The sequence below is a fragment of the Polypterus senegalus genome, chromosome 12, assembly GCF_016835505.1.
Source record: "Polypterus senegalus isolate Bchr_013 chromosome 12, ASM1683550v1, whole genome shotgun sequence".
Lineage (NCBI taxonomy): Eukaryota > Metazoa > Chordata > Cladistia > Polypteriformes > Polypteridae > Polypterus > Polypterus senegalus.
In genome coordinates this window covers 86,895,763-86,908,539 of record NC_053165.1, presented here as the reverse complement: position 1 = coordinate 86,908,539, position 12,777 = coordinate 86,895,763, and the positions used below count along the sequence as shown (strand labels likewise).

The following is a 12,777-nucleotide window of genomic DNA, read 5'->3' as shown; positions in this document are numbered from 1 at the left end:
GGCACTATAAAACAAAACATCAGGGTAACCTGAAAGACCTGAATGCAATGCAGAAGATACAGAAAGCAGAAGAATTAAATAAGAATCTGACACTTCAGCGGACGTTTTACCGTGCACAATCACAAAGTGATTTCAATGAGCTGCTTTTATGGGAGACACAACCACTTGCCCCACTTTCCCTGTTGCCAAGTAATGTTAAACCAAGTCGTCACTACGGTGTTCCCAAATCGCACTTTGCTGATAAACTGAGCGCACTGAGTTTGCACGGCGCTTTGGTGACTTTGAAGAACAAAAAAAGTCCGTCTACATGCGGCTCGAACCTTGTGCATGTTTGGTAGCACATATCTGTGTGAGAAGCTCTTCTCAGTGATAAAGACTAACAAAACAGCACACAGGAGTCGCCTCACTGATGAGCACCTGCAATCCATCCTGAGAATCTCCACAACACAGAACCTCACAGCAAACAGAAACGAACTTGTTGCCAAAAAGATGCCAGGCGTCCAGCTCTAAAATGACATACAGTATGAGCAAAGACAACTTAATTATTTGATTTGTTATTGCACGTAAGAGCGGGAGTCAACGTTTTAACAAACAGCGTATTGCACTGATACGAAATAGCTGTGTGTGTATATATGTAGATATGTATGTATATGTATATATATGTTTATATATGTGTGTGTGTATGTATGTATATATATATATATATATATATATATATGTGTGTGTATTTGTGTGTATGTATGTATGTATGTGTGTGTATATATATAGATATATATATATGTGTATATGTGTGTGTGTGTGTGTGTGTATAATATATATATATATATCTATATATATATATATATATATATATATATATATATATATGACAACATCACTCACAACAGTGACAAAACAATTACATTGACAATCAGGTTACGTTATTTTCAAAATGTTTCCTTTTCTTTTCATTGCTTCTTTAACACACTACTTCTCCAAGTGCTGCGCTGGTATTTTGCTAGTATATATATATATATATATATATATATATATATATATATATATATATATATATATATATATATATATATATATATATATATATATATATATATAATTTTTTTTTTATATGTACACTCACCTAAAGGATTATTAGGAACACCTGTTCAATTTCTCATGAATGCAATTATCTAATCAACCAATCACATGGCAGTTGCTTCAATGCATTTAGGGGTGTGGTCCTGGTCAAGACAATCTCCTGAACTCCAAACTGAATGTCAGAATGGCAAAGAAAGGTGATTTAAGCAATTCTGAGCGTGGCATGGTTGTTGGTGCCAGATGGGCCGGTCTGAGTATTTCACAATCTGCTCAGTTACTGGGATTTTCACGCACAACCATTTCTAGGGTTTACAAAGAATGGTGTGAAAAGGGAAAAACATCCAGTATGCGGCAGTCCTGTGGGCTTAAAATGCCTTGTTGATGCTAGAGGTCAGAGGAGAATGGGCCGACTGATTCAAGCTGATAGAAGAGCAACTTTGACTGAAATAACCACTCGTTACAACCGAGGTATGCAGCAAAGCATTTGTGAAGCCACAACACGCACAACCTTGAGGCGGATGGGCTACAACAGCAGAAGACCCCACCGGGTACCACTCATCTCCACTACAAATAGGAAAAAGAGGCTACAGTTTGCACGAGCTCATCAAAGTTGGACAGTTGAAGACTGGAAAAAATGTTGCCTGGTCTGATGAGTCTCGATTTCTGTTGAGACATTCAAAAGGTTAGAGTCAGAATTTGGTGTAAACAGAATGAGAACATGGATCCATCATGCCTTGTTACCACTGTGCAGGCTGGTGGTGGTGGTGTAATGGTGTGGGGGATGTTTTCTTGGCACACTTTAGGCCCCTTAGTGCCAATTGGGCATCATTTAAATGTCACGGGCTACCTGAGCGTTGTTTCTGACCATGTCCATCCCTTCATGACCACCATGTACCCATCCTCTGATGGCTACTTCCAGCAGGATAATGCACCATGTCACAAAGCTCGAATCATTTCAAATTGGTTTCTTGAACATGACAATGAGTTCACTGTACTAAAATGGCCCCACAGTCACCAGATCTCAACCCAATAGAGCATCTTTGGGATGTGGTGGAACGGGAGCTTCGTGCCCTGGATGTGCATCCCACAAATCTCCATCAACTGCATCAACTCCCATTAGGTGTTTCTAATAATCCTTTAGGTGAGTGTATATATATTTTTTTATACATATATTTAATATATATGTATAAAAATATTATATATATATATTTTGTATATATATATTTTATATATATATATATATATATATATATATATATATATATATTTATAATAAAATATTATTTTACCTGAGAACTTGTCAGAGTGCTCTGGGCTTGCACTCGGTGAAGGGCGCTATACAAAAATCAACTGAGTTGAAAGGGTGTGAAGTGCAGCGCTCTAGTATCAGCAATCCAGAAATGTTTATAATTATTTACTTTTTTTAAATATTAAAGTGTCATTCAGAATGCAGTGCTTAAGGTAACATTTTTATTTCGAATGAATTTCTTTTAGAGTTCTGGTAATGTGATGTACTGAATAAGAAGCTAATTTCTAAGCTTAAAATGAGACATAATTGTCAGAAGGGGCTTCTAGTGCCGTAACATCTCTGGGGGTTTCCAGTAATTGCAGGCTTACTCGGGGTTCTTACATCAACATAAATGTGCCAAAGGGCATTGAGTTTCTCTGGAGAGAATAAAAGGAACAAGCTTAATGGCTCATCTTGCAGAATCCCGGAAGAAGATTTAATTGTGTGTCAAAGTGCAATGTAAAACATTTTGTCTTTCCATTCATTTTATTTTTGTATACAGTTGCTTACTTCCCAAAGATACCATACTGTATGATCTGAAGACTGCTAGCAGAGTTGGAATAAAACCTAAACTAAGGAATTCGTATGATCATTGAAACTATCAGTGATTTTTAAACTTTATGGAGGTTGCCACTTGCTCTGTTTCACGACTACCTGCAGGTTGAGCACAGCAGAGGCCAGTGGCCTGACTTTCTTCTTCTTCTTCCTATCACGTCAATAGCCTCTGCACTTCACTTCCCTCTTAACAGATATCGCTGCTTTTCTTTTTTTCTCTGCCATGTCTCCCTCTCAATCAGAAAATCACAAACCAAAGTAACTTTGTGAAGGTTGCCGCCAGCCACATTTCACGAATACCTGCAGGTTGCGTGCATTGGAGGCCAGTGGGCTGTCATCCTTCTTCCTATCGTGTAAACTGCCTCTGCAGTTCACTTCCGTGCCTCCCATGTCTGTCAGCGGCTAAGTGAGTTTCTCTCTTGTTTGTCTTTCCTCGGTGGTTTCACTTTGGTGACCTAGTTGTTTTCTTTCAGCTTCATGCTGTAGCCTCGTCTTTCTTTCTTTTTTCAACTTGTTAATAATGGGGCTACCTTGCTGGCTCTTTGAGCTTCATGCTGTAGCCTCGCACTTCCAGGCCAGAAAGACAGACAGAAACACACTACCACACGTAGACATTTATATATAAGATAGTCACACACACATGCATGGGAGACGGCGGCGGAGGGGGGATTTGTTGTGGTGGGGGTCTGGCTAATACTGAAAATTCAGGTATAGGGGGCTAATCAGGTGTTCTAATGCCACTTCTCCCATCCCTGCAGGAGCAGTAAGATCTAGCCCACTTCCTCTTAAGGCTTCAGACCACGCCCTCCTATGACCTCACTTCCGCTTTTCCCTCCAGACAGCCTGCCTCTTCTGTCCCCTTAGCTATAAAAACCCACCACCTTTGCTCTGAACTCAGTCCCAATTGACTACTCGGCGGAGTATCGCGCAGCGTCTTATATATCTTTGTGTCCTCATTTCATTACTATATAATATATATATATATATATATATATATATATATATATATATATATATATATATATATATATATAATAGTGATATAGTATTATATTTATATATGCTGCATGTGTATATATAGAGTTATAGATTCTATCAATTGTGAAAGATGCCCGGACACAGACAAACATTGAGACAGCCAGAACACACACGTTTAATTTTATTTTTCCTTTTATACAGCACACACAGTACACAAAGCACCACAAAAATTCTCACAGTCCTTTCCTTTGTTTTTTTCCTGCTGCCACCTCCACTACTCCAGTCGCAAGCTTTTTCCTCTTCCTCCTGACTCTGGCTCCCCGAATGGAGTGAGGTGGCCTATTTTATAAAGCACCTGGATGTGCTCCATGTGCCCCCTGATGGCCTTCCCGGTGTGGTGGAAGTGCAGCAGTCCAAGGCTCCATAATCCTCTAGGCGCCCCCTGGCAGTGGCTACAGACCCCAACATGGTTGAGCTTGCCAGCCCCGATCCTGGGGTCTTGATGCAAACGAGGAGGGTTGTCCTCTCGTGTCCCGGGGAAGGTATTCTTCCTCTGTCTGTCCCGGTCCCAGCCATCCGCCACTCCTATCTATATCTCTTTGTTGAGATTGTTGTTTTCATGGGAATTGTTACATATGCATTATTTTAACTTTTACTTTAGAACTTTAGTAAAAACAATATTTGAAATTAGCTGTTCTTCAAGATGGCATTGTTGTTTGGACTTATATCGTGACAACGCAACATATACCTGCCCGTGAGTGAATATCGTTTTTTTTCTCGCTAATAGATAAAACGACTTTCTTGAATGTTTGTCCCTGCTCTTTCTTCTTCGCTTTGTCATTGACATATCATCTAGAACGTATAAAATTATTGTCCTGATAAAATTTGTAAGAGCTGAGAGTGCAGGACGTATGTACGACAAAAGCATTCACATGACTGAGAGGTTAGATGACCGTGGTCTTGTTTGAAAACAGTTGTAAGCAGGGCGTGACTTGAAAGAGTCTCATGTTAAGTCTCAATCACACGGGACTTCATACCGCGCCAGTTTTTGGAATCGTTTAACTCTCGCTGGCAAGACGAATTAGATGATCTACAAGTCTCCAACATAAATTTTAAATCTGAACAATATATTCGATCTCTTTTAGCTTTTCCGTTATTTCACCGAATAATAATTTCCGTTTGTTTCAGCTAACGCGATCTTTACTATCCTTTTTTTGAGACTTTCGTATTTTCGTACTTCCATTATCTCTAACCTGCTCTGCATGCGTAACGTGCCAATGTTTTTGAATTCCTTATAACATTCTACTTTGTCATCTACTCTTTGTCTTGGTGGGGTTAAATCTCTTGGCACAAAGTCTCGTCTTGCGGGACGTGAAAGTATCTCTCTGAAAAAGTCACGCCTCGTCCCAAGATTTTTTTATTTTTTACTCTGCATGTGTAGAGATTTATATATTTATATATTTATAAATGTTTGTGTGTGAGTGTGTACACATTTATTTATTTATATAAATAAATATAAAAATGGAGGGAGCGAGAGAGAGATGTCATATTAATCCTGTTTTTTTTTTTAAATCCTGTTTTTCAGACTCAGGCTGTTTTAAGGCAAGCTTGGCTAGAGAACATCCGGCCTGTTCTAGTAATAAACAAAATAGACAGACTGATTATTGAGCTCAAAATGACTACACAGGAAGTCTACACTCACCTTCAAAAAATTATGGAACAGGTAAGAGTTATTAATTAATGCATCATTTATAATATATTACAGTATGTTTTTGCTGTCAGTAGCTTACATGACTGATTTAATGCACAGGCTAACATGGAACTGAGTGGGTTTCCTCAAGATTTCCGGTTTGTTTCCACAGTCCAGAGATGTGCAGGTTAGATGAATTGGCATTACTAAATTGGCATATGTGAGTGTTTTCACCCAGCGATGGACTGGTGGCGCATCAAAGGATTCTTCCTGCCTTGTTCCCGGTGCTTGCTTGGATAGACTTTAGCTTTGCCGTGACTCTGCTGCCGATACGCGGCTTTCGAAAATGGTTGTTTACTTGAACGAATCTCCTGGTTCCACGGCCCTTCCATTCTGGGTATATTGTATCTGCAGCACTTTTTAGTGGAATGGTTTTCAGTTAATGGATACAGAGCTTACTAATCATTTTAAGTTGTTTTTTTTTTGTTTTGTTAATGTTAATGTGGCTGTAGTGATATTTTACTGGAGTTGTATCAAAAAGGGACAACGGTGTTTGTATAGTAAAGACGCAGAGTGGTAGTTATTCTGGAATGTATTTGTTGTTGCAGGATTTAATAAAAAGTCATGTCAGATATACAGAAAATTAGAATATCATGACAAAGTTGATTTATTTCAGTAATTCCATTGAAAAAGTGAAACTTGTATATTAGATTCATTCATTACACACAGACTGATGTATTTCAAATGTTTATTTCTTTTAATTTTTATGATTATAACTGACAACTAATGAAAGTCCCAAATTCAGTATCTCGGAAAATTAGAATATTGTGAAAAGGTTCAATATTGAAGACACCTGGTGCCACACTCTAATCAGCTAATTAACTCAAAACACCTGCAAAAGCCTTTAAATGGTCTCTCAGTCTAGTTCTGTAGGCTACACAATCATGGGGAAGACTGCTGACTTGACAGTTGTCCAAAAGACGACCATTGACACCTTGCACAAGGAGGGCAAGACACAAAAGGTCATTGCTAAAGAGGCTGGCTGTTCACAGAGCTCTGTGTCCAAGCACATTAATAGAGAGGCGAAGGGAAGGACAAGATGTGGTAGAAAAAAAATGTACAAGCAATAGGGATAACCACACTGTGGAGAGGATTGTGAAACAAAACTGTGGGGGAGATTCACAAAGAGTGGACTGCAGCTGGAGTCGGTGCTTCAAGAACCACCAGGCACAGACGTATGCAAGACATGGGTTTCCTTGTGTCGAGCCACTCTTGAACAAGAGACGGCGTCAGAAGCGTCTCGACTGGACTGCTGCTGAGTGGTCCAAAGTTATGTTCTCTGATGAAAGTAAATTTTGCATTTCCTTTGGAAATCAAGGTCCCAGAGTCTGGAGGAAGAGAGGAGAGGCACAGAATCCACGTTGCTTGAGGTCCAGTGTAAAGTTTCCACAGTCAGTGATGGTTTGGGGTGCCATGTCATCTGCTGGTGTTGGTCCATTGTGTTTTCTGAGGTCCAAGGTCAAGCAGCCGTCTACCAGGAAGTTTTAGAGCACTTCATGCTTCCTGCTGCTGACGAACTTTATGGAGATGCAGATTTCATTTTCCAACAGGACCTGGCACCTGCACACAGTGCCAAAGCTACCAGTACCTGGTTTAAGGACCATGGTATCCCTGTTCTTGATTGGCCAGCAAACTCGCCTGACCTTAACCCCATAGAAAATCTATGGGGTATTGTGAAGAGGAAGATGCAATACACCAGACCCAACAATTCAGAAGAGCTGAAGGCCACTATCAGAGCAACATGGGCTCTCATAACACCTGAGCAGTGCCACAGACTGATCGACTCCATGCCACGCCGCATTGCTGCAGTAATCCAGGCCAAAGGAGCCCCAACTAAATATTGAGTGCTGTACATGCTCATACTTTTCATGTTCATACCTTTCAGTTGGCCAACATTTCTAAAAATCCTTTTTTTGCATTGGTCTTAATTGATATTCTAATTTTCCGAGATACTGAATTTGGGACTTTCATTAGTTGTCAGTTATAATCATCAAAATTAAAAAAATAAACATTTGAAATACATCAGTCTGTGTGTAATGAATGAATCTAATATACAAGTTTCACTTTTTGAATGGAATTACTGAAATAAATCAACTTTGTCATGATATTCTAATTTTATGACCAGCACCTGTACTCTCTCTCTGACTGGACGTTCAGTGTTTTATCGTTGACAACAACCGGTCCATCGGAGTGTCCCACTAATGCACACTTATACTGAGCAACTTTGGAATAGCAAGTTAACCGAATTTGACTGTCTTGGGAGATGTTGGAAGAAGCAAGCAGATGACGGATGGGGTGATGTGCAGATGGACGTGGGATTTGACCTCGCGATGCTGTATCTGTGAGGAGGGGGTGCTGACCACTGAGCCCTGTGCTACACACTCTTAAAAAAACGTTAAATTATATAATTCATTTCAAATAGTGATAAATGATTTCAGAAGATTTTACTCATTTGAAATAATCTGAGGAAATGTTTATACATTTATTTTTAGGTGAATGCAGTTACTGGGTCACTGTTTACATCAAAAGTGTTGGAAGAAAGAGCAGAAAAGAGCACAGACTGCCAGAAGAACTCCGAAAACTCTGGTGCAGAGCAGCTCTACGATTGGAGTGCCGGGCTTGAAGAGACGGACGATTCCCATTTGTATTTTTCCCCTGACCAAGGAAACGTCGTTTTTGCCAGTGCAATCGATGGATGGGGTTTCAGGTAAACCTTTGCTGTATTATTATTTTAAAAGATTCCAGCCATTATAGTAATAATAATAATAATGATTCTTTACATTTATATAGTGCTTTTCTCACTACTCAAAGTGCTTTACATGGGGAGAGATGGGAGCCACTTCAGCCGCCATCAGGGCCGGATATACATAAAATATGTCTACATGTGTGTATTTCTAAACTAAATACAGGGGGTCCTCGGGTTACGACACAGTTCCGTTCCTACGACAGTGATGTAACCCAAATTTTGGTTTAAGTTGAAACACACCCTAGCCTAAGTCACTTACCTATCCTAACACATTTGCAAAATCATAATCTAGAACTTAAAAACACAACTAAGCTGCAGAAAAAGGAAAAGGACATAAATATACTGTACTGTACACTGTCCTGTAGTAAAAAAAAAAATTCTTACCTTTTATTCCTTCTGATCTCTTTACAATGTCTAATTTCACTTCCATCATGATGGCGTTCCTCTTCTTCGAAGCACTGCCATCTGAAGACTCTGACTTTCATTTAGGAGCCATGATAAGGGCCAAAAAGTCGCCAAATAAAGCAACATAAACGGAACACTTCCTCCACGCGCAACCAAACGAGTTTGCCAAGGCCCTCACTCATACGCCTCGTTAACTGCGTATTCTTCTGCTGCGTGCCACCATACTAATTCGCCTACGTAGTCCGTAAGTACGACGCTAGCGGCGTAAGCCAAAACGCTCGTGTCTCAATTTTTTTACGTTTTTATGGGAGTGAGTGTTGTAAACTCGAAACGTCGTATGTTGAGACGTTGAAACCTGAGGACCCCCATAGTATATTTCCTAAATTTACAATAGAATAACAAATGTCATTTAAAAAAATAAATAAATAATGAATTGTTAAGCTTTTCAGTCTTTCTGTGCTTCTTTATCCAACTGTCATAAGGTAAAGTACATCCATCTTCAAGGCATCATTTTGCAGCATTTGATATTTGCTTCTTTATTCTCTTTACTTGCTTCTTTATTGTTATCAAACCGACAGGCGTAGTTACTGTGTACCACCACTAGATGGAGACTAAGTATTAGGTTTTTGTACCTAGTGATACATTTCGTTTTCTCGCTACTTCATGTGTTTGCACAAAATTATGTTAATTTGATCTGCTTTGTTAATCCCTGAGGGGAAACAGTTTAGAAGAGCTGAAGGCCACTATCAGAGCAACATGGGCTCTCATAACACCTGAGCAGTGCCACAGACTGATCGACTCCATGCCACGCTGCATTGCTACAGTAATCCAGGCCAAAGGAGCCCCAACTAAATATTGAGTGCTGTACATGCTCATACTTTTTATGCTCATACCCTTCAGTTGGCCAGAATTTCTAAAAAAATCCTTTTTTTGCATTGGTCTTAATTGATATTCTAATTTTCCGAGATACTGCATTTGGGACTTTCATTAGTTGTCAGTTATAATCATCAAAATGAAAAGAAATAAACATTTGAAATACATCAGTCTGTGTGTAATGAATGAATCTAATATACAAGTTTCACTTTTTGAATGGAATTACTGAAATAAATCAACTTTGTCATGATATTCTAATTTTATGACCAGCACCTGTACTCTCTCTCTGACTGGATGTTCAGTGTTTTATCGTTGACAGCAACCAGTTTCGCATGACCTTTGGGGGTCTGAGCGCAGGGTCAGTCGTTGTAATGTAAAGTCAACTCCGGGTTTATATGTGACATTTGAATGCATATACCGATGAGGTGAGTCAGTGGTATACATTACAGTCCCATTCTGCAGAGATTTGCTATGCATGTGTATGTTATTATTCGAGGGATATATGAAATGATCTACTGATAATATTTAAAAGAGAACTCCACCCAAAAATTATATATTGTTTTTGACTTACCCCACATAGTTGTAAAAGTAGCAAAGAAAAAAATTGAATCTCTTTTTTTTGGGGGGGAGATTGGAGCTAACGGACTTTCTCATAGAATGGGCATCTAAAGAGATCAAGGATGGAGCACAGCAAACAATATAAAAAGGTCCATGAACATATCTCCCGTTACTCGTTGACATGTTGTCAACCAATTGTATGCTGACGACAGGCAAAATGCATGCATTTTTTTGCTAAAATATTGTTAAACAAAGACTTCCAGAAAAATCGCCCAGAGGAAACTTGTCTATGAGCTCTTGATTTGAAGGCCCACCTCTTCCCCCATATTCATTGGTCAAGAGGTTGTGATTAAACAGGACCCAGTAGTGACCAGCGCTGGATGCAGTATTACGCAAATCTCACGTGCAATGGAAAAACCTAGTAACTGCCATTTGTTTTGTTTTTTTTTTAATTGTGTTTTTTTTAGTTTTTGGAGTTGCTAGGTCTTTCCTGATGGTATAAGGTAGTGGTGATGGCCAAATATGTCTGCATTCCGGTCACAGCACGATGGAAGAAGCTTGTACGCACTCAGTACTTTGCATACTGCAAGACAAAAGCCTAGCAACTCCCCTGACCAATAAGGAAAGTCCACCTACCAATGAAAATGTCAGATTACGGTCACGTGATTTAAATGCTGCGACTGTGCAATTTAAATAGATAGGTACTTTATTAATCCCAAGGGGATGTTGATTTGTTTAAAAAAAAAAAAAATGTATGTGAAGCTCGGGAAAAAATGAAATCTAGAGATTGTTAATTATAGGGGCGACAATATTTTCTCATTTTGCCAAAAAACTTGAAAGATGTGACATGCTATGATTTTTCTGTAGTTGGTGAGAAATGCCTCTTTCCTTTTTATCTTTGTGGTCGGGTGACAGCTCAGGATGCAGCAAGGAAATTTTGGAGCGCCAACTGGGTCATCCCTTTTATTGTCCAGAGACAGAAAAATCAAACAAAAAAATAGACAGAACAACGCTCGTTGGTGTGCGTCCCTTCAGTGGGGATATTCTAAGTAATGAGATGTGTAGTTGTTTTGGTGGAACTCCACCCAGTAATGACGCCTCCTTCCACAGCACTTGAGGGTTTTATGACGACTGGACCTGAATTTGTAGCAAACTCCTGATCTCTGCCTTTCTTCTTTACTAGCTTAACCTGCAGGGATTCTGACATGTTTCCTTCTTCCATCCTGAAGATGTGCGCCAGAATATTACTTTTCCACATATAGCGCCACACCACCTCCCTGCAATACTAAATTGGACATTGTGTTTGCACGTGTGTGTGTTGTGGAAGAAAGCAACATATTAATTAAAGAAAGAATTTTAACTTCAGGTCAAGTCTGGTAAAAAAAACTTTTTGAGTTAGCAACCAGGCAGGAGGAAGCTTGTCCATTGTGTCCTTTATTTTCTCTCCTCAGCAAATGCTGAAGAGGGAGCATTCATCGCAGCGTCCTATTAGAGAATGGTCAAAAAAAATAAGGGCAGAGGTCCATTTTATTACATGATAGTTGTGATTGATTCATACATTTTCTCCGATTGGTTCGTAGACTTGCAGACAAATGACTTATTGAAATTAAAGTCGTCTATTCTACTCCACTCTAGTTCTTCTGATATCCTTTAGGGTCAGCTCTTATCCTTTGTGTATGCAACAGCTGTCCTGTCTTGCCTGTTACAGGACATTTATTGATCTTGTAATCATCTCCTGGTCCATTTTGTGTATTACATCAACCTTCCTCCTAGTACATTCTTGCCTTTTATTTACTTTACTATTTCAGTAGGTGTCGTCATGACATTTCTAAAGCAAAAGCGTCTATATTTCAATGTGCACTGCAGACCAGATTACCTAACCTCTAAATTCTCCTCTCACATTGTGTTGTGTGTGTGTGTGTGTTCGCCCAGGGATGGACTGGCTCCCTGTTCCTGCTTTGTGCCCCGTGCTAGCTGGGGATAGACTCTGGCACCCCCTCCGTGACCCTGTTCAGGACTAAGCAGGTTTGAAAATTACTGACTGACCGAACATTTGTATCTGTGTTTAGAGGAAAGCTGGTTAGCATGACCTTTGTGGGATTTTCTAAAATGGCACTGTAGCACATCAGTTAGATGTCCTCGGGGTGGCATAACGTTTACTGTTCTCATGTGACTCCTATAGTTTGTTTGCCATTATCAGTCCTTAATTTAAATGTGTGCATTTTAATTTTTTAGCATTCTCCAGTTTGCCCAGTTGTACAGTCAAAAAATGGGCATCAGGATAGAGGTGCTGCAGAAGACTTTGTGGGGAGATTTTTATCTCAACGCCAAAGCAAAGAAAATCATGAAAGGAGCACAGGTAATGTACGCCTGATCGGACTATTAATTCTGTTGGCGATGTTGCTGTGTTTATCAATTCCGAGTCATCTCTTAATCACCGTTATTAACCTATTTTGTATTGCTTTAGACTTAATAAATGCTGTATTTTTTGTCTTTCTCTTTACAAATTAACATTTCATTTATACTTGTGTGGATAGAATTATTAAT

General features: G+C 39.4%; 1 protein-coding gene across 2 annotated transcripts in view; it reads left to right on the top strand.

The window, feature by feature from the left end:
* Positions 1 to 12,777, top strand: part of efl1 (elongation factor like GTPase 1) — a 203,804-nt gene that overhangs the window by 10,008 nt on the left and 181,019 nt on the right. For both annotated transcript variants that reach the window (XM_039772771.1, XM_039772770.1), the window contains exons 6-8: positions 5,484 to 5,621; positions 8,141 to 8,355; positions 12,466 to 12,589. In XM_039772771.1, the coding sequence (XP_039628705.1) occupies positions 5,484 to 5,621; positions 8,141 to 8,355; positions 12,466 to 12,589 (477 nt within the window). The remainder of the gene's footprint in view (positions 1 to 5,483; positions 5,622 to 8,140; positions 8,356 to 12,465; positions 12,590 to 12,777) is intronic.